At 42.1% G+C, this 23,008-nt stretch overlaps 1 protein-coding gene across 2 annotated transcripts in view; it reads right to left on the reverse strand.

Moving 5' to 3' along the window:
• Positions 1-12,001: 12,001 nt before the first annotated feature.
• The window catches only part of brsk2 (BR serine/threonine kinase 2), a 705,112-nt gene continuing 694,105 nt past the window's right edge, over positions 12,002-23,008 (reverse strand). Inside the window, exon 20 of one of the 2 annotated variants that reach the window (XM_033038920.1) lies at positions 12,002-13,846. In XM_033038920.1, coding sequence (XP_032894811.1) covers positions 13,620-13,846 — 227 coding nt within the window. In that variant the 3' untranslated portion in view covers positions 12,002-13,619. The remainder of the gene's footprint in view (positions 13,847-23,008) is intronic. The other variant, XM_033038919.1, reaches the window with a different exon arrangement.

Below are 23,008 nucleotides of genomic sequence, written 5' to 3' on the forward strand. Positions count from 1 at the left end.
CGCAACGAATAAGCTTTTCACTGTACCTAGGTACACGTGTCAATAAACTAAACTAAACTAGATAAAAAGAGTGAAATGTGAAGCAGAGAAAGGGGGGGAAGAGGAAAGGGGACAGGATAGTGGGAGAAATGGGTGAGACAGTGGGACACAGATATGAGAGGGGTTCGAAGAGGGTTGGGGAGGATAGGTTGTTACCTAAAACTGGAAAATTCACTGTTCATTCCTTTGTAAACTACTCAAGTAGAATATAAGGGGCTGTTTCTTTTGTTTGTCTGTGGCCTCACTCTGGTAATGGAGGAAGCACCAGAAAGAAAGGTCGGTATTGGAATGTGAAGGGGAGGTAAAATAGTTAGCAACCAGAATACCCAGCCGGCCGAGGCAAATGTTCAGCGAAATAGTCGCTTAGTCTATGCTTGTTCTAGCTGATGTAAAGGAGGCCATATCAGGAGCACCTAATGCAGTTGATAAGGCTCAATGAATACCTCGGCTACATCTTCTGACTCCAAGCATAAATTCCTTCTTTTATTCTTGAGTGGTCTTACCTTCTCCTTGATTACCCTCTTGTTTTTAATGTACGTGTAAAATGCCTTGGAATTCTCTTTAATCCAACTCGCTAGTGACAGTTTATGGTCCTTTGGCCTCTTCTATTAGTCCGCTCGAGTTCTTTCTAGCTTGCGTTATATTCTTCAAAGGCCCTGTCCAGTTGCATCTTTCTTACCTATGTTTTCTTTTTCTTTTTGGCCAAAATTACAACCCCATTGGTCAACCAAGGTCACCTTACTTGGCCAATCATCTCCTTCCTTCTTACAGGAGCATGCTGGTCCTGAACCCTGATCAACTGGCCTTTAAGTGACTTCCACACGTCTGATGTGGATTTACCCAATAACACCAGCTCCCAATTTACTCTCCCTGGTTCCAACCTCAAAATGCTGTAATCTGTTTTATTGATATTAATAATTAATCTGCAATATTGACGACGGGGATTTTAAGGGTACAAGATCATAGCAATGTTTAGGGTTAGAAATGGAAAGTGAGAGAGTCACAGAGACAACAAATGCTGGAGAAACTCAGCTAGATAGGCAGCATCTGTGGAGAGAAGGAATGGGTGACATTTCAGGTCGAGACCCTTCTTCAGACTGTTCAAAGAAAGTGAGAGAGCTACGGGTATAGTGAGAGGAGGAAAAATTGTGGGTCCGAGTTTATTATCAGACAAAGTGATATGACGTGAAAATATTTCATAATTCTTATCAAGAAATCAAAGATCACATCTGAACAAAGTGGGAACAATGAGACAGCAAATGTGCTGATCATTGATACACGTAAAGGATATAGTTGGCTGTTGCTCAAGTGAGTTGGTTTCGGGGACTGATATGCCAACCTACAATCTAAGACCAATGAAGAACCTGCAATGGGCTAGCTACATCCTTCATGTAACTGTCCTTGGAGTGGATCACTGAGAGACTGGGTGTAGGGCCCTCCCCAGAGGAACAGCTGCTCAACAGTGACAAGTCTGTCTGTACTTCTCTTATGGCCACACGTTTTGGGTGACCGTTGATAACTTCCAGAATGTTGAGTGTTGCAAAAGGTTTGAAGACACGTGTAGGGCAAGAAGGAAACCAGCATTACATTAACCCCCCTTAAGCAATGGCTGGAGAGCTGGCTAATTCACAATAAACTCTGGCTCAGGGGGACTACTTACATGGAAACATCTGTCTAACATTCAGGAATGAGCCATATTTATTTACAAAATACTGTGACTGATTCATACGCAGGACAACTTGATGATATATGAAATAAAACCAGTAGAAAATCTGAGCACATGACAGTTTATATCATAAATGCAAATGCCCAAAATTCTCAACATAAATGCAAGAAATATTGGAAATGGAGTGACACGTACGAGAAGTGTGAGGTCAGTGATATCACATATTTTTAAAAATCATCATCTATTTTGCCAGTAGCTTTTTGTTTCATTTCATTTCCCAATTTAGTTGTACTGCCAGGAAGTGATAACATCACAGGTTTAGCAGATAATCAGAAGCTTCATCTGGTACCTTGGTGTAAAGCAGGGTGTCAGAAATAATTACATTAGTAGAACATATGAAAGGGAAAGGATGAAGAAATAAAACATTTTTCCAAAACTAACTTAAGATAAGAGATACAAAGTGCTTGACTTTTCCTCTGCAGTGAAAATATGAATTACAGAAATGTCTCGTTCATCTAATATTTATTCAATCGGCTAAAATATTCTAAGGATATTAAGTGATTTCATGTAGAATTGCAGTGTAAACCATTGTGGTTTAAAGCGTAAGGAGATAGCATACACAGGCAAACCCCGCATTATGGCCGTTCAGGTAACAGTATCTTGCCCTTAGAGAATTCACAAATCATTACGAAAAAATTTGGAATATGGAATAAAAATTCACTCTTATGTGAATTTATATGTGAATTATATATGTGAAAAAAAATTGCATTACAGGTCGTTCTCAAGGAATGCACCCCCTGGCCGCTCCCGTAATGCAAGAGCCGCCTATTTATTTCAAGGTTTATTCATAGAATATTAGTGTGTGATATACAGTCATACTTTTTTGAATAATTTTCATGAAATCAGCATACTCGTGCACCACCCCCCAACCCATTCCCCATGGATGCCTATGGCTGAAAATATATCATTAAATAAAAAATGTTAAATATTTATTATATGAGAACATGATACACTTAGTTCTCACAAAAGACTGATGCTTTCATATCTGTATAATCGCACCTATCTAGCTATCTTTAACCACAACAGCAAGTCCTCAACCTGATGCACATCAGGGATGTCGAATAAAAGCACTATCCATTAAATGGTTTTTATTTCAATCATGTACCCAGATTCCTCGGAAAGAAAATTCCTTGGACAACTCATGTGATGTGAATGGTAGAGCTCTGGGAAGTGTGGTAGAGCAGAGGGGTCTAGGAGTGTAGGTACACAGTTCCTTGAAGGTGGCATTACAGGTAGATAGGGTGGTCAAAAAGGCTTTTGGCACATTGGTCTTCGTCAGTCAGAGTATTGAGTATAGAGGTTTGGAAGTCATGTGGCAGTTATGTAAGATGTTGGTGAGGTAGCATTTAGAGTATTATGTTCAGTTCTGGGCACCTTATTACAGGAAAGATGTTGTCAAGTTGGAAAGGCTACAGAGAAGATTTACGAGGATGTTGCCAGGACTCGAGGGTCTGAGCTATAGTGAAAGATTGAGTAGGCTGGGACTCTATTCCTTTGAGCGTAGGAGGATGAAGGGTGATCTTATAAAGTCATGAGAGGAGTAGATCGGGTAGATGCAAATAGTCTCTTGCCCAGAGTAGGGGAATCGAGAGCCAGAGACATAGGTTTAAGGTGAAGGTAGAAAGATTTAATAGGAATCTGAGAGGTAACTTTTTCACACAAAGAGTGGTGGGCATATGGAACGAGCAGCCAGGAGGGTAGATGAGGCTGGGACTATCGCAACGTTTAAGAAACAATTAGACAGGTACATGGATAGGAGAGGTTTAGAGAGATATGGGCCAAATGCAGGCAGGTGGGACCAGTGTGGATGGGACATGTTGGTCGGCGTGGGCAAGTTGGGCCAAAGGGCCTGTTTCCACAATGTATGTCCACTCTATGACTCACATAACCAAGACATCCATGATCCCAAGAGATTGCCCAAGAAGAATTTCAGGAAACTAAATGACAACTGCAAGATAAATAAGAAAGTATAAGCCAACAGTCTCTTCATTTTCCTTGCAGTAACCTGGCTAAAAGTATCAAATCGGTGATATGGCTCACGCCAACATAAATGCCACCTCTTCACATTTGTACCATTAGATTTCAACAATTCTGCAATATTTATAATTCTTTCAGAGGATCTGCGTTTAGAATCATCAAATTACACAAAAGCAATGACATTTCTGGACTAGATACCGACTCAGGTACCGATTCACACGGAGCCAATAACGAGAAACATACAGGTCATGTGGTCTACAGGGGAACACCTAGCACCAAGAGATTATTTCACTGCCACATATATTCACAACAGAGACAATTACAGAAGCACACCACATCATGTAAAACTGTTGGGGAGGGCTGGTGGATATAAACTAATACAAAGAAACATAGAAGAAACCTACTCTAATACTCTTTCACAATTTTATTTTTTCAATTAAAAGAAATGATGAATGCATCTTACATTTTGTTTTATTAGTGCGCTCCATGTCGTAAAAGTGCTGAGATAAAAACATTCTTATAACCTCGTCATTACTGTGACAATGTTCTTAAATCTACTTGGAATGTGGAGCAAAGCTGAACTGAACAATGAGACAGGACACTTGACGCTCCTGCACAGTGCACAATGCTAATTCTTCATCAGCCTGCTCTTCCAACTGAATAAGCCAACTTTGTATCTGTCATGTTATATTATATTTCTCTCATGTTATGTACCTTCCACTATATATACAGTATCTACATGTATATTATGTATCCTTGGAGTATTGTATTATAAAAAAATAACAATTCCTTGCAGGAAATAATTCTCCAAAAATGGAATGTAATATGAATGGCTATTTTTTGTGTGGCCAGCTTTGATCTCTCCCACATGGAAACATCATTTAATTTACAGGAAGGACCAGCTGCACATAGAACACACCAAGCATAGTCAGAACTGACCAACAAAGCATAAATCCCAGCTGCAAGCTCAGGGCCTTTGCTTACCTGGAAACTCAATGGCAGAACAGTATTCTTCAGCACTATGATGTTCAAAAAACAAATCTGAAAAAATTGGGTTGACTGCACAGGAACGCTGGACCTGGTTGGCTTTTAAGCAGCAGTTGGGTTTCCAAATTAGGACATGGATTTAAATACAATTAATCACATTTATTAGGAATTGCATTGTCCTTTTAAACTGCCCAAGTCTATTTTTTAATAGAAAACAGTAATTTAAACACTCTGATTAAACGTAGCTTAAACTGTGAAAGTAAAGTGAGAAAGAGCAACAGAATAAAAATAATCCAATACAGATCACATTAGCAATAAGTATATCGATAAATGGAATAGAGGAGAAACACAAGGTGTTGTGGATGTTGGACAGGCAATGGAAACCCACAGCCCGCAGTTTCTGTGCATGTAGGAATCTCAGGATGTTTCACACACTCTGAGGGATCAGATACAGGGTATCTGCAGCTGATGGATCTCCAAGAATGAGGAGCAGCTGGAGACACTGCACTGAGAAGACAGGATTTCCAAGATCATATATTCCAAGGGGTGGGCATCCTGCAGCAGGAAGACATCAAGTCAACAATGGGGTGACATGAGACACTGCATAATCATACTCCAAACATTTCTGCAACAGTCAACCTGAGTCGCTCAAGATGTATTTTCTCCTCGAGGCCAAAGGTCATCACAGAGAGGGAGGAGATAATTCAATAGAGGATGGGAGTGAACTGGAAAAAAACATTGGTCCCAGCAACATTGGCAGGACAGGGATTGAGGTCCTCCAGTAAGATTTCTAGGAGGTGGGAAATACTTTGAAATGTAACACCTCAGATACTATGAAACCATGAAACGTGTATGATACTTCACAGAAATAAAATTTGGAATCCCCATGATGGCTGGGAAGTTAAATTTAAAGCAATGAAATTATTCTGTGTTTTTTTTTAAAGTCGTGGTGCTGGCTTCCATGAAACTATCAGACTGCTGGAAAAGCCTAACTGGTCCACTGAACTCCTTCAGAGGAGGAGATTGGATTCATCTCCATGAGAACGGGGGTAGATTTTCTCATGGGGCAGTTCATAAGTTGAGACTCTTGATTGGAGAAAGGCTAACTTTGATGAGATGCGAAATGATTTAAAAGGAGTGAACTGGGACATTTTGTTTTATGGGAAGGATGTAGAAGAGAAATGGAGGACATTTAAAGGGGAAATTTTAAGAGTACAGAATCTTTATGTTCCCGTTCGGTTGAAAGGAAACAGTAAAAATTGGAAAGAGCCCTGGTTTTCAAGGGAAATTGGACATCTTGTTCGGAAAAAGAGGGAGATCTACAATAATTATAGGCAGCATGAAGTAAATGAGGTGCTTGAGTATAAGGAATGTAAAAAGAATCTTAAGAAATAAATTAGAAAAGCTAAAAGAAGATATGAGGTTGCTTTGGCAAGTAAGGTGAAAGTAAACCCAAAGGGTTTCTACAGCTATATTAATAGCAAAAGGATAACGAGGGATAAAATTGGTCCATTGGAGAGACAGAGTGGACAGCTATTATCTGCAGAGCCAAAAGAGATGGGGGAGATATTGAACAATTTCTTTTCTTCGGTATTCACCAAGGAGAAGGATATTGAATTATGTGAGGTAAGGGAAACTAGTAGAGTAGCTATGGATACTATGAGTTTCAAAGTAAAAGAAGTACTGACACTTTTGAAAGTGGATAAGTCTCCAGGTCCTGATAGGATATTCCCTAGGACATTGAGGGAAGTTAGTGTAGAAATAGCTGGGGCTATGACAGAAATATTTCAAATGTCATTAGAAACGGGAATAGTCCCCGAGGATTGGCGTACTGCGCATGTTGTTCCATTGTTTAAAAAGGGTTCTAAGTGTAAACCTAGCAATTATAGACCTGTTAGTTTGACTTCAGTGGTGGGCAAATTAATGGAAAAGATACTTATAGATAATATATATAAGCATCTGGATAAACAGGGTCTGATTAGGAACAGTCAACATGGATTTGTGCCTGGAAGGTCATGTTTGACTAATCTTCTTGAATTCTTTGAAGAGGTTACTAGGGAAATTGACGAGGGTAAAGCAGTGGATGTTGTCTATATGGACTTTAGTAAGGCCTTTGACAAGGTTCCTCATGGAAGGTTGGTTAAGAAGGTTCAACTGTTTGGTATAAATGCAGGAGTAGCAAGATGGATTCAACAGTGGCTGAATGGGAGACGCCAGAGGGTAATGGTGGATGGCTGTTTGTCGGGTTGGAGGCAGGTGACTAGTGGGGTGCCTCAGGGATCTGTGTTGGGTCCTTTGTTGTTTGTCATGTACATCAATGATCTGGATGAAGGTGTGGTAAATTGGATTAGTAAGTATGCAGATGATACCAAGATAGGGGGTGTTGTGGATAATGAAGAGGATTTCCAAAGTCTACAGAGTGATTTAGGCCATTTGGAAGAATGGGCTGAAAGATGGCAGATGGAGTTTAATGCTGATAAATGTGAGGTGCTACACCTTGGCAGGACAAATCAAAATAGGACGTACATGGTAAATGGTAGGGAATTGAAGAATGCAGTTGAACAGAGGGATCTGGGAATAACCGTGCATAGTTCCTTGAAGGTGGAATCTCATATAGACAGGGTGGTAAAGAAAGCTTTTGGTATGCTAGCCTTTATAAATCAGAGCATTGAGTATAGAAGCTGGGATGTAATGTTAAAATTGTACAAGGCATTGGTGAGACCAAATCTGGAGTATGGTGTACAATTTTGGTCGCCCAATTATAGGAAGGATGTCAACAAAATAGAGAGAGTACAGAGGAGATTTACTAGAATGTTGCCTGGGTTTCAACAACTAAGTTACAGAGAAAGGTTGAATAAGTTAGGTCTTTATTCTCTGGAGCGTAGAAGGTTAAGGGGGGACTTGATAGAGGTCTTTAAAATGATGAGAGGGATAGACAGAGTTGATGTGGACAAGCTTTTCCCTTTGAGAATAGGGAAGATTCAAACAAGAGGACATGACTTCAGAATGAAGGGACAGAAGTTTAGGGGTAACATGAGGAGGAACTTCTTTACTCAGAGAGTGGTAGCGGTGTGGAATGAGCTTCCAGTGGAAGTGGTGGAGGCAGGTTCGTTGGTATAATTTAAAAATAAATTGGATAGGCATATGGATGAGAAGGGAATGGAGGGTTATGGTATGAGTGCAGGCAGGTGGGACTAAGGGAAAATAATTGTTCGGCACGGACTTGTAGGGCCGAGATGGCCTGTTTCCGTGCTGTAATTGTTATATGGTTATATGGTTATATAAATATAGTTGGAAAGGATTTAAATTGGATTGGCACCTGCCATGGGGAAACAAAAACACAATGGTGGACAAAGGAGTCAGGGCAGCAACATCACTAGTGTAGGAAACTTTGGTTGGAAGTAATCTAAGTGAAAATGTGTGAAAAACAATGTCAGGTTTAGAATCCATATGTGTCAATGCACAGTGTGATGAATAGGATGGATGTGTAGCCATACTATAATCACAATAACCAAAATGTGGCAAAAAAAAGTCAGGATTTGGCTCTGTAGCACAGCTAATAGATCGTTGTGTCACACCTCCAGTCAAACAGATTTAGAAACATAGAAAATAGGTGCAGGAGTAGGCCATTCGGCCCTTCGAGCCTGCACCGCCATTCAATATGATCATGATTGATCATCCAACTCAGTATCCTGTACCTGCTTTCTCTCCATACCCCCTGATCCCCTTAGCCACATCTAACTCCCTCTTAAATATTGCCAATGAACTGGCCTCAACTACATTCTGTGGCAGAGAATTCCAGAGATTCACCACTCTCTGTGTAAACTTCTGTGTTAATTTAATCCTGATCTCCGATAAAATCCTAACTAATAGTGCTGTGTGCATGTAGTTTGTACATTCTCCGTGTGACTGCTTGTGTTTCCTCCTGTGCTCTGGTTTCTCCAACATGACAAAAGCAAGTGGGTTGCAGATAGTAAGTCCTCACATTACTGGAGATGGTTCAAATGTAACCAAACAACGGGACAGAGATAGAGGGACACATTTCCAGGGACATTTCAGGAATGTGGAAGAATGATGGATAGGTAGAAAGGAAGGAGTTATTGTTTGAACTTGTTCTGCGCATGAAGTGGTGTAATTGACCATATTTCAGTGGGGATTACTTGGGGAACCGCTAAGACTGTTTCATTATCAGGGGCAAGGACAATCTAAAGAAGAGGGTATTAATGGAAGAGCAACTTTAATGGAATGTTAAATGATTTGGCCAGGTTAAAGTCAAACTAAATTTGCAGGGAAAGTTATAATAGAACAATGGGAGATACTTGAAGAGATATTACAAATACAGGTTAGGTACATTCCCACAAGGAGGAAAGTTGGGAAACTACAGCCAGGTGTCCAGAAGTCCCTGGATAACAAAAGAGATGGAGAATACAATGAAACAAATAAAAAGCATGTACGATTCATGCCATGTAAACAATTCAATTGAGAACTGCGTTGAGTACAAAAATCCTAAAGGGGAGATAATGAGGAAAGTAATATAGGTACGGAGAGAATGTAAGTGTAGGAAGTTCAAGTTTTGTATTGCATGAGAATATTAAATATATAGTAAATATATGAAGTCCGTGGGGTCGAGCGGTAACCAAAAAAACAATCAATGTAAAGAGGCAGAGGTTGGGCTGGAATGCGTGAATACTTTGTGTTGGTCTTCCCCAAGGAGGAGCTTCCTCACTTCAATCTGAGGCATTAGAGATCTCACTGTGATCTAAGTTCTCACTGTGGCCATAATATTCCACTCAAGGTAAAGCAGACTAAACTCACAATAGAGAGCATGATTTTGAGTTTGAACGTAAAAGGTTTGTCTTACCATGAAGTACATCTCCCAATCTTCATTCCCTCTGGTCCAGAGAAATGGATGAGGAATAGATTTTAAATAATCCAATTTATACTGTTGGCAGAGTTATTATCCCATTATTCTAGAAGGCAATATTTACCATCAATGCCTGACAATAAATTGTGGATTTAAACCTGTCATCACATATGAGCTTACACAAAGCACAATCAGTCTGAGAATCAGAGGGCTTGGAGGGAGGAGTGGAATAGTGGTGTGATTTAAAACAGTGGAAACTATTGCTAAGAAACAACACTAAACACTCACAGTTAAAGAAGCAAATTTGTAGTTACCTCAAAAACCTGATTGTGTCAGAATGAATTGTTAGCAAGTAAGGTGGAAAGGAAAATGGAAGATTTATGAAATTGAAATGTGCAGGCTGACAGGGTAAGGGGATGGGAATCCTGAAAGGAATAACCTTGAGCCTCATCATCCTCCAATTCACATTTATTTTAAAGGTAACCTTTGCACTTTATTGCTGGTGGACAACTTGATATTAAACTACTCACAACATACCAAGAATGAAGGTAAGTGGAGAACCTAGAACTGAGGGATAGTGTCAGCACATTTCCTGCTCATCTCAGTCCAAAGATATTTGGGAATTCATAAACCCAGTGGCCTGCAGATGTGAGAACATTAAAAGGTGAGATCAACAAAAATGTCAAAACGAAGGGCAATCAAGACATTTGACAAGGGCAGGATCAGCTATCATTGCACATAGTGGACCACTGTTAAGGGGTTGGATGCTCTACCTCTGCTCATTTGGAAAGCTTGTGTTCTATGCATGTGGTTGTGATAAATATTCCACATTGAGAAGTGAACATTCTTGCATGCAACACAATGCAATCCCCTGTGGAGGTGTATTTAGTCACCTTCCCATTTTCTTTCTTCACAAAGGAAAACAAAGTTGGAAAAGAATGGGGCTGCCAAGAAATCTCCTTCCAGTCACCGCACTCTAGTTGTAATTGAACTGCGGAGTCCCTCAGTGGGCAAAGTAAAACCTCCTGGAGATAAACTCACGTTGTTTGTCATAGTTCTGCTTAACCAGCTTCTTGCGTGTATGAAGTAAATCTGAAAGCAGTTTTTATTGTGCAGCCCTGCAGCCAAATAGGACAAAAATGGCCGCACTGGAACCTTGAAGAGGAATTAAACTGTTGGATAAACAATAATACAAATAAACACATAATTTAAAAAAATTATCATTTTCAAATAGCCTGAAAAAGTTATAAATCAGCAATAAATTCATTTATCTACTATACAACCGATCAACTGGACACAACCTGAGGCCATGCCCCAGACCTAATACTTGCCCGAGAGAGATCATGCAGCAGATTTCAGCTTTAATAAAGTATTAGATTTCATCTTCACAAAACGCTGGAGGAAGGCAGGGGTTGGGCAGTAACTGTGGAGGGAATAGACAGATGACGTTCGGGCTGGGACCCTTCTTCAGATAGAGTGGGGGGGAGAAAGGAGGAAAAAAGAGGTAGGAGATGGGCAAAGTCTGGTAAGTGATAGGTGGATGCAGGTGAAGGGGTTGGATTGGCAGATGGGTGGAGTAAGTGATAAAGGCTGCAGGTAAAAAGAAGACAAAAGGGCGACAAAAGGAGAGAAGAGAAGGAATTAAATGTGACGCCGGAGGGAGGGATATGGCTATTTGGTGAAAGTCGCCTAGTCTATGCTAGGTCTCGCCAAAGTAAAGGAGGCCACATTGGGATCACTGAATGCAGTAGTAGTTTGTGAATATGCAAGAGAACCTCTGTCTCAACTGGAAGGACTGCCGGGGTCCCTGGATGGAGGCGAGAGAGGAAGAGTAGGGATGGTTGTTACATCTTCTGCGGTAGCAAGGGGAAATTCCTGGGGAGGGGCAGGTTGGGATGAGCAAACTAAGGAGTTGCGGAGGGAGGGGCCTCTATGAAACGCGGAAAGGGATGGGGATGGGAAGATGTGACTGGTGATGAGATCACGTTGAAGGTGGCGGAACGGTTTCCGTTTTTCTCCCCCGACTACAATCCGACTGTAGAAGGGTCTGGACCCAAAACACCACCTGTCCATTCCTTCCACAGATGCTGCCTGACCCACTGAGTTTCTCCAGCACTGTGTTTTGCTGAAGATTACAGCATTATGTCGTTACTTGTGTCTTGGTCTTGATTGCATTTTTAGTCCATCGTTGGCCCCTGTGGCAATTTTTCTGTTTGCTCATATCAATAAGATGTTCAGATATAGTATGTTTGTGACACATGGTTGGATCAATGTAGTTGCTACTTGTTCTGTAGACGGCAAGTGATCCCGTTTTAATCCACAGAAAGCTGGAGTCCTGGACTTGAGAGAAGAATAAAGCAAGCCCGCCATCTGCTGGCCATCAGCAAAATATCAGCAGACAAAAGTAGTGGAATTGAATGAATTTATTGATCTTGCACTGAAGTTGCTCACAGTTATATTACAAGGGGGTGGGGGGTGGGTTGGTACATTTTGATAGTTGGTCTGTTAAATAAGTTTTTTTTTTCTCCAAAGTACAAAATAGGAAGGATATCAATATAAGTATTGCTTTATTTCTTCCCCTTCCTGCTTGTACCGTCCATGTTGTAGTCCAGCAGTTTTGCAGAGGTACAGTGTAAGGAAGCATTAATTAGTGTGGGCACAGAGGAGAGCAAGAAAGAGGACAGAGCATTATGGGAACAATTACAGCAACATCATGCAAAGAAAAAACCATGTCTGACATGCACACAGTTATACAAGATAAATTCAATAACAGTAACTTCCAGTGGTTCAAAGTCCATTGTTAATTTAATTATGTACAGGAACTGCTTCAATAATTTACCTGTGGTACACGCACACTGATATGAAACTAACAAATAGCAATATAAGTTAATCATTTCAGACACTACTGCTATTCTACATTTTTAAATTACTGTTTGCTTTTTAAACATATACTACAATTTCCTTGAATTGGGACAGAATAAGTTAATATTGTTCACAGAGCTCTGATAAATTGGACAAAATATTTTTTTTCCTTTAATACAGTAAGTGTTGCCTCTATAAGTCATTCACAATGAAAGACAACATTCATACACCGAGACGTTCTGTTAAATTACTGGGGTTCAATAAATAAGGTCAGAAAGGGGGAAAAATATATATAAAATGTCCACAATAAATGTAGCCTTTTACACTGGTGGGTGATCAAACCCCCATGATAGTAAACTAGCAACACAGTTCAGTTGAACATGGTGCCCTTGTGAAATGATGAAAATATATATATATTATATACACATATATATTACCTTGAAAATAAATAATACTGACAAACTTATAACTGGCAACACAGTGTTTGAATCTGTTTTTTTTTCTACAGCTAAACAAGGTGTCACAACGAGACAAACAGAAAATATACAGAGAGTAGGGTTGGTACAGTTGTTCGTGCTTTATTTGTTGCTGCTATGTTGTCTGACTCTCCGATCTCTTACCAATCAGCAGCAGTCTCACCAAAGTCCTGCTTCAACAAAGAAAAAAGTCCACTGTAGCTGCCGGAGCTCATATTAATAAATGCAGTGCTGTTTAGTTCATCCCCTCCCACCCGCCCCCATATCCCCTCTCTGGTGGACATACTGCTGCTGAAGGGTGTCAAGTCTCTCCCAGGAATTCCGTTCCTTTTCCTGGGATGCAGCAGCTCCGGTTTGGTCAAGTGTTAAGCGTCAAAAGGGCGCCAAGTTCCCACATGCACCAAGATATCAGCTGCCTCTCCTTCGACAAATGTCCGCAGCCATAGGATTCACCAGAGGAGAGTTAACAAGTTTTCTGGACAATTCCTGGCAGTAGAGTGGAAATAAATCAGGTCATCATAAAAGGAGAGCAGCAAAAACAGGGAAACAAATGTTGTAGAGGGGCTTGCACGTGCTAATCCTCAGTTACATACAATCATTCCACCATACACAATCTGTCTATGGACATTGTACCAAAATAGTCTGGTATTTACATCCTTTTAGAACATGGGACTAATTCTAAATGGATTTAAGGTTGTTCCTGTGTCCCAATATTTGGCACCATCTTTGCCTTCTCTCTCCCAGCTGGAAATTTAGAGTCTCCTCTAGAACCAGAGTCAACAGAATCAGAATCATTCCGCTTGCTGTTTGTGCCATGTTTGGTTGGCGTAGCTGGCGGATGAGCTACTTGCCCATTGTTCTTCTCGTCTGAAAAAAGTTGTTTAATTACGTCAAAGAAGTTACTCAAGGGGCTGCCTGGGTACACAAACAGAAAGAAAGAAAGAACAAACAAACAGATGAACAATGGGTCACGAGAGAAGTGAAATGAGATCCATAGCCACAATGTGCCTGAAATAAAAAGCAAGTCCCCGCTAAGCCCTTGAAATCACAACTATTTTGCTCAGTTGGCTGGTTGTTTGGAATCCACAAAGTCCAATGCTTCACATAGCTTTATAGATATGATTTTTACAGTGGCTTTGGAGTCTCAGTTTTTCAACTTGAATGGAATTAGTTGACGGAAAGAATGGAAGAGAGTACTGAAGATGCTGGAAGAGCATTGGAAGAAAGGATGTTGCTGAAAAACCTCTAGTTCCTTCTGAGGACTCAGCTACCAGACCTGACGTAGTACTGACTTCAATACAGAGGTTCAACTCTCTTACATCTGTCTAAATTGTGACCTTCTTACCAATCCTGGAGATGGAGGGAGGGAAAGAATAGGAAATGTAACCCTCTGCCGATCAGGGCTTTCTGAATAGTAGATAATTCATCAGGAAGCACAATATTTTACAGTATCTGGAGCTACATTACTAAACATGACTGATGTCAAAGACATCCATGCAATGTTGCGTATTATAGAAGAACTGGATACATTTAGTGTGTTTACCGTCTCATTGCCACAATTAATGACTGAAATATTTGTATGTTTTCTGGATGGAGACTGTTTCCTAAACTAGTTACCATAGTACATTATCATCCCAACCGCTGACCCACTACTTAAAATAAACCATTTTAATTTATATTCCCTATGACCAAGTTTATGACTTAATAAAACCATCAATTTATTTGTAACTGCACAGTAATTTCCACCATGGCCCCAATGTAACTTTTATTTCTTCAAGGTCAAGGTGCTGAATATGTTTCCTAATGTGGAACTGAATTTCATGGAGCAATGGCCCATTGATCACTAATTATTCTTGGCCTATGGATACTGAGGTTCCAGCTCATTGCTGTAAAGTAGGCATAGAATAACATTTGGGAACCACTGCTCATAATCACTCCCTAACATCGCTCCACTCCAGTCCATCACAGCAATGTATCCTGCCAACATTCTCCGTCTATATTCACACAAAGAAAATTATTATTTGGGCAAGATAATAGAGGCTCAATGTTGTCTCGAACCAAGGAATATGTTTGAAGAGGAGGAGGGGAAAGAAACCAGATCAACCGCTACTTGTTGTTTAAATATATAGAATTATCATTAATTACAAACCATGTAATGAAAGATTCTCTCATTAGAGCTTCTTTAATTACATGGCTTGTAATTGATTTTTTTCGTAAGTGGTGTAATGCCATCACTGTTCAAAAGACTTGTCTTCTAGCTTTGCATTTCTATTTGACATGGCCTTCCTCAACACGATTAATTAAATAGTTTGCATCTTCCAGCTCACGGGGATGGAGGTTCAAATGCAAAGGAAGTAGGACTGAATGAAATGTTCATAAACTAAACCATTACCCATAATCTTCCCCGAACATTGCTTCACTCCCACCACAACAAAGTATCCTGCCAACATTCCCTGTCTACAAAGCTGAATGGTAAAACTGCTTGAATGCCACAGAGGAGTCTGCAGATGTTGGAATCTTGAGCAAAAAAGCAAAGGAATGCAATGGGTCAGGCAGCACCTGTAGAGGGTATGGACAGGTGACGTTTCAGGTCAGAATCCTTCTTCACTGATGCTGCTTGACCCTCTGAGTTCCTCCAGCAGTTTATTTTTTGATCATTACTGATGTAATGTGATAACAAAATGTTGCTGTCTTTTTTTTAGAGATAAATTATGGAAACAGGCATTTTGGTTCACCGAGTCCATGCTGACCAACGATCACCCGTACACTATCCTACACACTAGGGGTAATTTACAGAAGCCAAATTAACCTACATATTTGCACATCTTTGGAATGTGGGAGGAAACCCACATTGTCACAGGCAGAACGTACAAACTCCATACAGACAGCACCCGAGGTCAGGATCAAACCCGGGTCTCTGGCGCTGTAAGTTAGCAACTCTACTGCTGCGTCACTGTGCTACCCCGGTCTTCTGAAATACAGAAGATTATATTTTTCACTAAAAAAGCCATGTTATACTTTTATTGAATTGAATTGAATTGAATATTGAATTGAATTGAATACCTTTATTGTCATTCAGACCTTACGGTCTGAACGAAATTTCGTGCCTGCAATCATACATACAATCATACAATAAACAACAATAAACACAAATTAACATCCACCACAGTGTATCCTCCAAACACCTCCTCACTGTGGTGGAGGCAAAAATCTTAGGGTTACTGTCTCTTCCCTCCTCTTCTCCCTCTGCGCTGAGGCGATTCCCCACCGGGCGATGGCACAACAGTCCCGCGGCTCACCGAACCCCACAAACGGGCGGGTTCAAACACCGCGGCCCGGGGTGGTCGAAGCTGCCGCCCTCCAGTCCAGCGTACGCAGCCGCTGGCCCGCGGCTGAACCCCGGACTCAGGTCACCGCCGCCAGAACGCTGTCCCAGCCCCCGGAGCACCGTTCCAGCCCCGAGCCGGATCGCCCTCACGTGAGTGAAGTTCCTCCCTCGAGCTGTGCCACTCCGACGGGAGCGCCATTCCACCCTCGGGCTGGGCCACTCCGACGGGAGTGCCGTTCTCCCTCGGGCTGGGCCACTCCGACGGGAGTGCCGTTCTCCCTCGGGCTGGGCCACTCCGACGGGAGTGCCGTTCCACTCTCGGGCTGGGCCACTCCGACGGGAGTGCCGTTTCATCTCGGGCTGGGCCACTCCGACGGGAGTGCCGTTTCACCTCGGGCTGGGCCGCTCCGATGGGAGTGCCACAGCCCCTCACGGGAGAGTCTCAGCCCCTCGCCAGGCCGCCCTCACGGGAGCGCAGTTCCAGCCTCGAGCTGGGCCGCCCTCACGGGAGCGAGCCCAGGGCGAGTCCTGTCAGGCTGCCTCCGGAGTCTCGAGGTCGCCAGCTCCGCCATTAGGCCTCAGCGCAGACGGAGGCAGAGAAGGGGGATACGACAAAAAAGTCGTATTCCCCCGAAGGGAGAGACAGCAAGCCCCGTTTCAACACCCACCCCCCCCCCCCATAAACACAACCTAAAAACCAAAAACGTAACTAGTCAAAACGAAAAAAAACAACACAAAAAAGTAAAGACAAACGGACTGCAGGCGAGCCGCAGCCGTTCCCAGCGCCGCCACTTCCGATTATAATTCAGGCATTACTATTTGTGCTGTAGAGATTATTTTTTTCTCTCTGAACAAAGCCAGGGCTTGTTTAGGATTGGGAGGTACACACAATTGCTGGGGAAACTAAGCGGGTGCAGCAGCATCTATGGAGCGAAGGAGATAGGCGACGTTTCGGGCCGAAACCCTTCTTCAGACAAGTACTTGTTTAGGATTATTGTGTGATCAAATCACAATTGATTCCGATTCCTTTAGCTGATTGATATAAAGTTTGCACCACATACCATTAAACAAGTCCCAATCAGAGCAATGAAGAGATGAGCAGTATTGGACACCCTGTGCCAATTGTTACATTGTACCAAGGTTAAAGAAGCCAGACACTGAAATGTATATCTCCCAGTGCAGAGCCTTGCAACTCAAAAAGGCGAATGGCCAGCAGACCAGAGCACCTTAGACTATGACAATAGATCTCAGGCAGGCCAGTGAGTGGAAGATTATCCAAGTATAAAGTGATGGTTTGGGTTACAGATGTGAGGCAAGGTTAGTGATGGAATTATAGCCCTAATTAAAGGTTGACAATAAGACTACAGACCCAAAATATGTTATGGAGAGGATTAATACACCTTACGCAGGTTAAAGAATTGTACACTGACACTGAAGCTCAAGTTCTGCAGCAGGAGGTTTTTTTCCAGCAGCAGAGCCTCATTATATTGAACCTTGAAACTCTGTTACCATTCAATTATTCATTACCCATCGGCCTGTATGCAGCTCCAACTGCCACCGCAGTTCCCCAGTGGTGTCAGGTTTATATTTGTGAAGTACTTAAATCTAGATTATATTTACCAATTATAGTATCATTTTGAAAAATCAAAAAACAATCTCAGACTCAGGCTGGTGGATCCACAGCTGAGGTCCTTAAGCTATCTCCCACAGATCAACCTGTAATAAGTAATTTCATCCCAATTCCATCCCAATTTCACAGTAAATTTTGCTCCGCAGGTGAACATGTTGCAAGGCTCTCGGCAACCACCCCAGAGAGTGACCTCGGGAGCTAAATGAAAGATCAGCACTTTCACTTCCCACTATTCACAAGGTTCTCTCTCAGCAGCCACCCCAGAGTGTGGCCTCTAAAGCTAAATGAAGGATCAGCACTATCTGTTCCCGCTATGCAATTCCTCATTTAACTCTATTCTAAGGAAAACAATCAAAAATGACAATTTTCGATTCAAAATAATACGAATGCCTGTAGATTATATCAGGGACAACGCAAAATTGTTAGTACATCAGTGAAGCAGATGCCTTGTTTTGAAATGTTACTCCTACAGGTATGTGTGAAGGTTAACAGATCTGACTTGTCTTTAAGCATTAAGCTCCATTTATCTTCCCCCATAGACAGCCTGACTTGCTGACTATTTAAAGCATTTCTTACATTATTTCTGATTTCCAGCCTCAGCAGAGTTTATACTTCACAGTTCCAGCCTTGTTTCTTTTCCTCTCATGCACCCTCATTCCCTTTTTAGTATTTACTAGACGACCCGTGGGGTCCCTGTTGTGACGCCAGAGATCCTCAAGACGTTCAGTTATTTCAAATTCCGTCTCTTCATTCCTTCTGGGCAAGCTACCGCTGGACCCTCCCCCAACTGCGCCTGCGCGGATACCAGGCCCGGCAACCCTCCTCCAATTATGAAGGCACGTCTGATGGGCCCGACAAGTGGGAGCGCACTGCGCAGGCGCGACAGCCACGTTGAAACTTATTCCGTTCACAGTATAAAGTTCATTAAAGTTATGTACTTTTTAAAATATAACAAAACTTAATACTGCATACCGCAGGCGAATGGTGAGTAAGGCGCCCCTAAAATTGTTGCGCTATCGTGTATCATTTTGGCTGTATTTTGGGAACATACATACATACCTACATACATACATACACACAAAATGAGACTTTTAGTTATATACTAGACCAAGTGGGACCCGTTGGGCCCTGTCCCCAACACTATAATCCACCACTCGCCTGTTCCCCCAAAGCACCCCATTTCCACCACTCACCCATTCCCCAACGCAATATTCCACCACTCACCCATAACCCCCATGGGAGGCCTGGTCCCCCAACGCAACCAATTCCCCAACGTAAGATTCCACCACTCACCCGTTGGGTGCCCGTCACGTAGGAGGCCTGGTCCCTCAATGCAACCCGTTCCCCAACGTAATAATAATAATAATAATAATAAATTTTATTTGCGGGCACCTTTCAAAGTCTCAAGGACACCTTACAGAAATTATCAAAAGAGAAAAAACATATAGTCGGAGTAAAATAAATAATAAGGACATCACCAATACACAAATTAAAGACAGAAATCGCTCCAAAGACAAAAAATCAAAAACACAATGTGAAGAGAGAGCAGCGGCAGCTAAAGCGCGCCAGCGTCCACTCTCCCTTCCGACAGCCATCTTGGACACAGACTAACATATTAACTTACACACAAAAAAATCATCCCCCCACAATGGATACCACTGTGGGGGAAGGCACAATGTCCAGTCCCCATCTCCAGTTCTCCCAAAGTCAGGCCTATTGAGGCCACCGCTATTGCCTCTACGGAGGCCCGATGTTCCTGGCCGTTCTGGCCGGGTGCTGTTGCCCCGGCGTCGGGAGAGTCCTCTCAGCGGAGTGGCCACCTGGAACGGCCGCTTCCTAGCTGGGGACCGCGGCTTCCGAAGCCGACAAGGCCGCGCCGGTTTGGAGCTCCCAGGCTCCCGATGTTAGAGTCGGCGCCTCCCGCTCCGCTCCGCAGACCCGCAGCCCGGAGGTGTTGATCTCGGCGGTCACAGCTCACCGGAGCTCCAGCGCGTCGATCCAGGCAAGGCATCGCCCGCTCCGCTCCGCGATAGCGCTCCAGCGCTGTGACGCCACAGAAGCCGAGGTGCTGGGCGGTCCCCGCCAGGAAACGGCGCTCCACGCCTGCTGGTAGGCCACGAGGATGGGTCGACGGGGCAGCCTGGAGAAAAAGCTGCCTCACCGACCAGGTAGGGACCTAGAAATAATGTTACCCCCTACCCCCCACATTAAAAAGTAATTTCTCCCACAGACAAGGTACAGGACTCAGTAAAACTGCAAAAAAAATAACACAAAATAAAAAAGAGACTTAAACAGACGGCTGCTGGTTAGCAGCCGTTCCCCAAGATGGCTCCTCCTCTAGGAACGTAAGATTCCATCACTCACCCATTGCCGCAACGCAACCCGTTCCCCCAATATAATATTCCACCACTCACCCATAGCCCCCAACTGTGCAGGTCGACTCATTTTTTCACCCTTCCTCATCTTAAACTTTAAAAAAATCCAATTGCACTAAGATTTAATGTGATGTAGGTGCCACCGACAAGGCCATCTTTTGTTATCCAAATCTAATCATTAAACTTTGCTGTGCTGGGTTAGGCTGGCAGATTCTTTCCTTGAAGGACATTTGCTGTGAAGGGCTCAGTGTTATGGGATAGAAACATTGTAGCCAGTAGGGCATTGTGACGTCATAACTGCCTAAATGCTAGTGCAGATTTGAAGAAATCCAACTTTTAAATGTCACTTTAAAACTTTTAAATCTCCCCCACTACGTCCCTATCCTTACAACAATAGAAAAACACTCTCATAGCTTGTGTATTGGCAACAGAGATCACATTGTGATGTCATTTTCGGTTTTCGGAAGCTTCACGGTAGCTTGTGTAAATGAGATCCCATTGTGACTGGACAACTGTGAGATGCCATTGTGACATCATCACTGGAAGCTGCTGGAAGAGTCTCCCTCTCAAAGACAGTTATTATTCTCAAAGTTGGCTTTTTTTAAACTTTAAATATCAATAACTTGTGTAATATAACATCAAATCTGAAGGAAACTTATTACATCGACGACGGGAAAAGCAGAGTAAGGTTCTGCAAACATTTTTGCACTATTGTGTGCCGTTTTGGCGAAAATACAATCACACATACACACAAACATAGATACAAGATGAGAATTTTATAAGTATACTAGATCAAGTGCAGACCCATCGGGTCTGCTCCTCCAACGCACCCCACGTGCCCCCATGGGAGGAGTAGCCCCCATGGGAGGAGTGGTCCTCCAACTCATGCCATTTCAGAACATAAGATTCCAGCACTCCCCTGCCTCCCTCAGCAGTGGGCTTAAAAAATAATCCAATTGCACTTGCAATTCGCCCTCCCCTACTGTGAGGTGAAAAGTTCATAGTGTTCCTGTGTCGTAACATTGTATCAAAGTGTGTTGGCAGCTGGTAGGAATGATTTTAACAGTAAAAACCTTGTGAAAGTTGGCATTTTTAAAGCTTTAATCGTGAATAACGTGAAACATAGGATGATATCTTCAGTGAAGCTGATCACTGCTAGCTGAGCCATTGTGACGTCATCAGTTGAAGCTGGTTGTTTTAAATTCAAAGTCTTTTGAATTTTTTAAACTTTGATCAGTAATAAGTCGAGAAATAAAGCATAAAATGTTCAGTGAAGCTGGTCTCTGCCTAGAGGGGGAAAATGTGAATCGGAATATGTAAAAACATTGTGAAAGTTGGCATTTTTAAAGCTTTAACTGCGAATAACATGAAATATAGGATGAAATCTTCAGTGAAGCTGATCACTGTTAGCCGAGTCATTGTGACATCATGTGAAAGCTGGTCGTTTTAAATTCAAAGTCATTTGATGGTTCTAAACTTTAATCAGTAATGTCGAGAAATAATTTACTTGGAAAAAATAGAAATTTAAGGGAGAAGGGGCATAGATGGAATAAGAAAGGGATTGTCCGATATAGTGTGGCGACTAAGAGAGAAACAGGCAGTGTTGCTGTAATATAACTACAATAATCCTGACCTTTGTTTGTGTGAGATTTACACATTCTCACTGTGACTGTATGGGTTTCCTCTTTCCATGGAAAGGGTCTTTCCATGTTGTCCAGAGATGTCGCCTGACACGCTGTATTGCTCCATCACTTTGTGTTTTTTGTTTCAAGATTCCAGCATCTGCAGTTCCTTCTCCTTCGTCTACATCTTCCTTCCCTCCTTACTCCATACCTTATTTAGTCTGGTGTTAACTGCACCTAGATTGTGCAGGCTTCATTGAGAATTCTTTGGCCTGATGGACAAGGCCATACACAGCTGTTTTTTCTGTCCACTCAGTCCCTAAACCTCCTGCTGTGTGAAATATGCCAAAGCAGAATTATACTTTTAGTTTCTCCCAATTTTGTTAGTCCTTGCTGTCTCCTCGCCTTCCTCAGCCCTCCTGCTGTCTCCTCCCATCCCCCAGCCTTCGGGCTCCTCCTCCTTTTTCCTTTGTGTACCTATACTTTTAGTATGTTCTATCTTAAAACAGACAGTAAATTTGTGAATAAAGTATTAAAATCATTGGTACTCTTGATGACAAAGTACGTTGATTCCAAAGTGCATTTAGAAATTGCTGAGGTGGGTACATAATTTGTACTTGGTTATTTTGAAATATATGAAATGAAATAACAAATTTGCACCTTTTCTGAAGAAGCATTAACAAAGGGCCTATCTGTGTTCTTAGGATGATGTAACTGATCCCACAGCAAGAAAAACAGATTACTCCTTGGTGTCCTGGAAAAAATAACCATTCTACTGTGTCTGATCATTAGCACATTGCTGCTAATGAAAGTTTGCTGTGCATCAATTAGCTTCAATAATTCATATGTTACTATAGTGATCATACTGTTTTAAATATTTGAATGGCTGGAAAGCACCCTGGCGTGTCCTAAAGTTACATCCAAATAAGTGCACGTCTTCTGTCCTTTGTACAAACACATCATTTTTAATTTCTTTCCTTCAGAGATATTCTAGCATTTTAAACAGTGATTTAAAATTTCTCACCCTCTGGTAATGCTTGGGCTACAGAAAGTTTGTGAATAAACGCAGGTATTACAATCACTGAAGCTCTTGCCAACAAAGCACATTTAAACAATCTAACT

The sequence above is a fragment of the Amblyraja radiata genome, chromosome 20, assembly GCF_010909765.2.
Source record: "Amblyraja radiata isolate CabotCenter1 chromosome 20, sAmbRad1.1.pri, whole genome shotgun sequence".
Lineage (NCBI taxonomy): Eukaryota > Metazoa > Chordata > Chondrichthyes > Rajiformes > Rajidae > Amblyraja > Amblyraja radiata.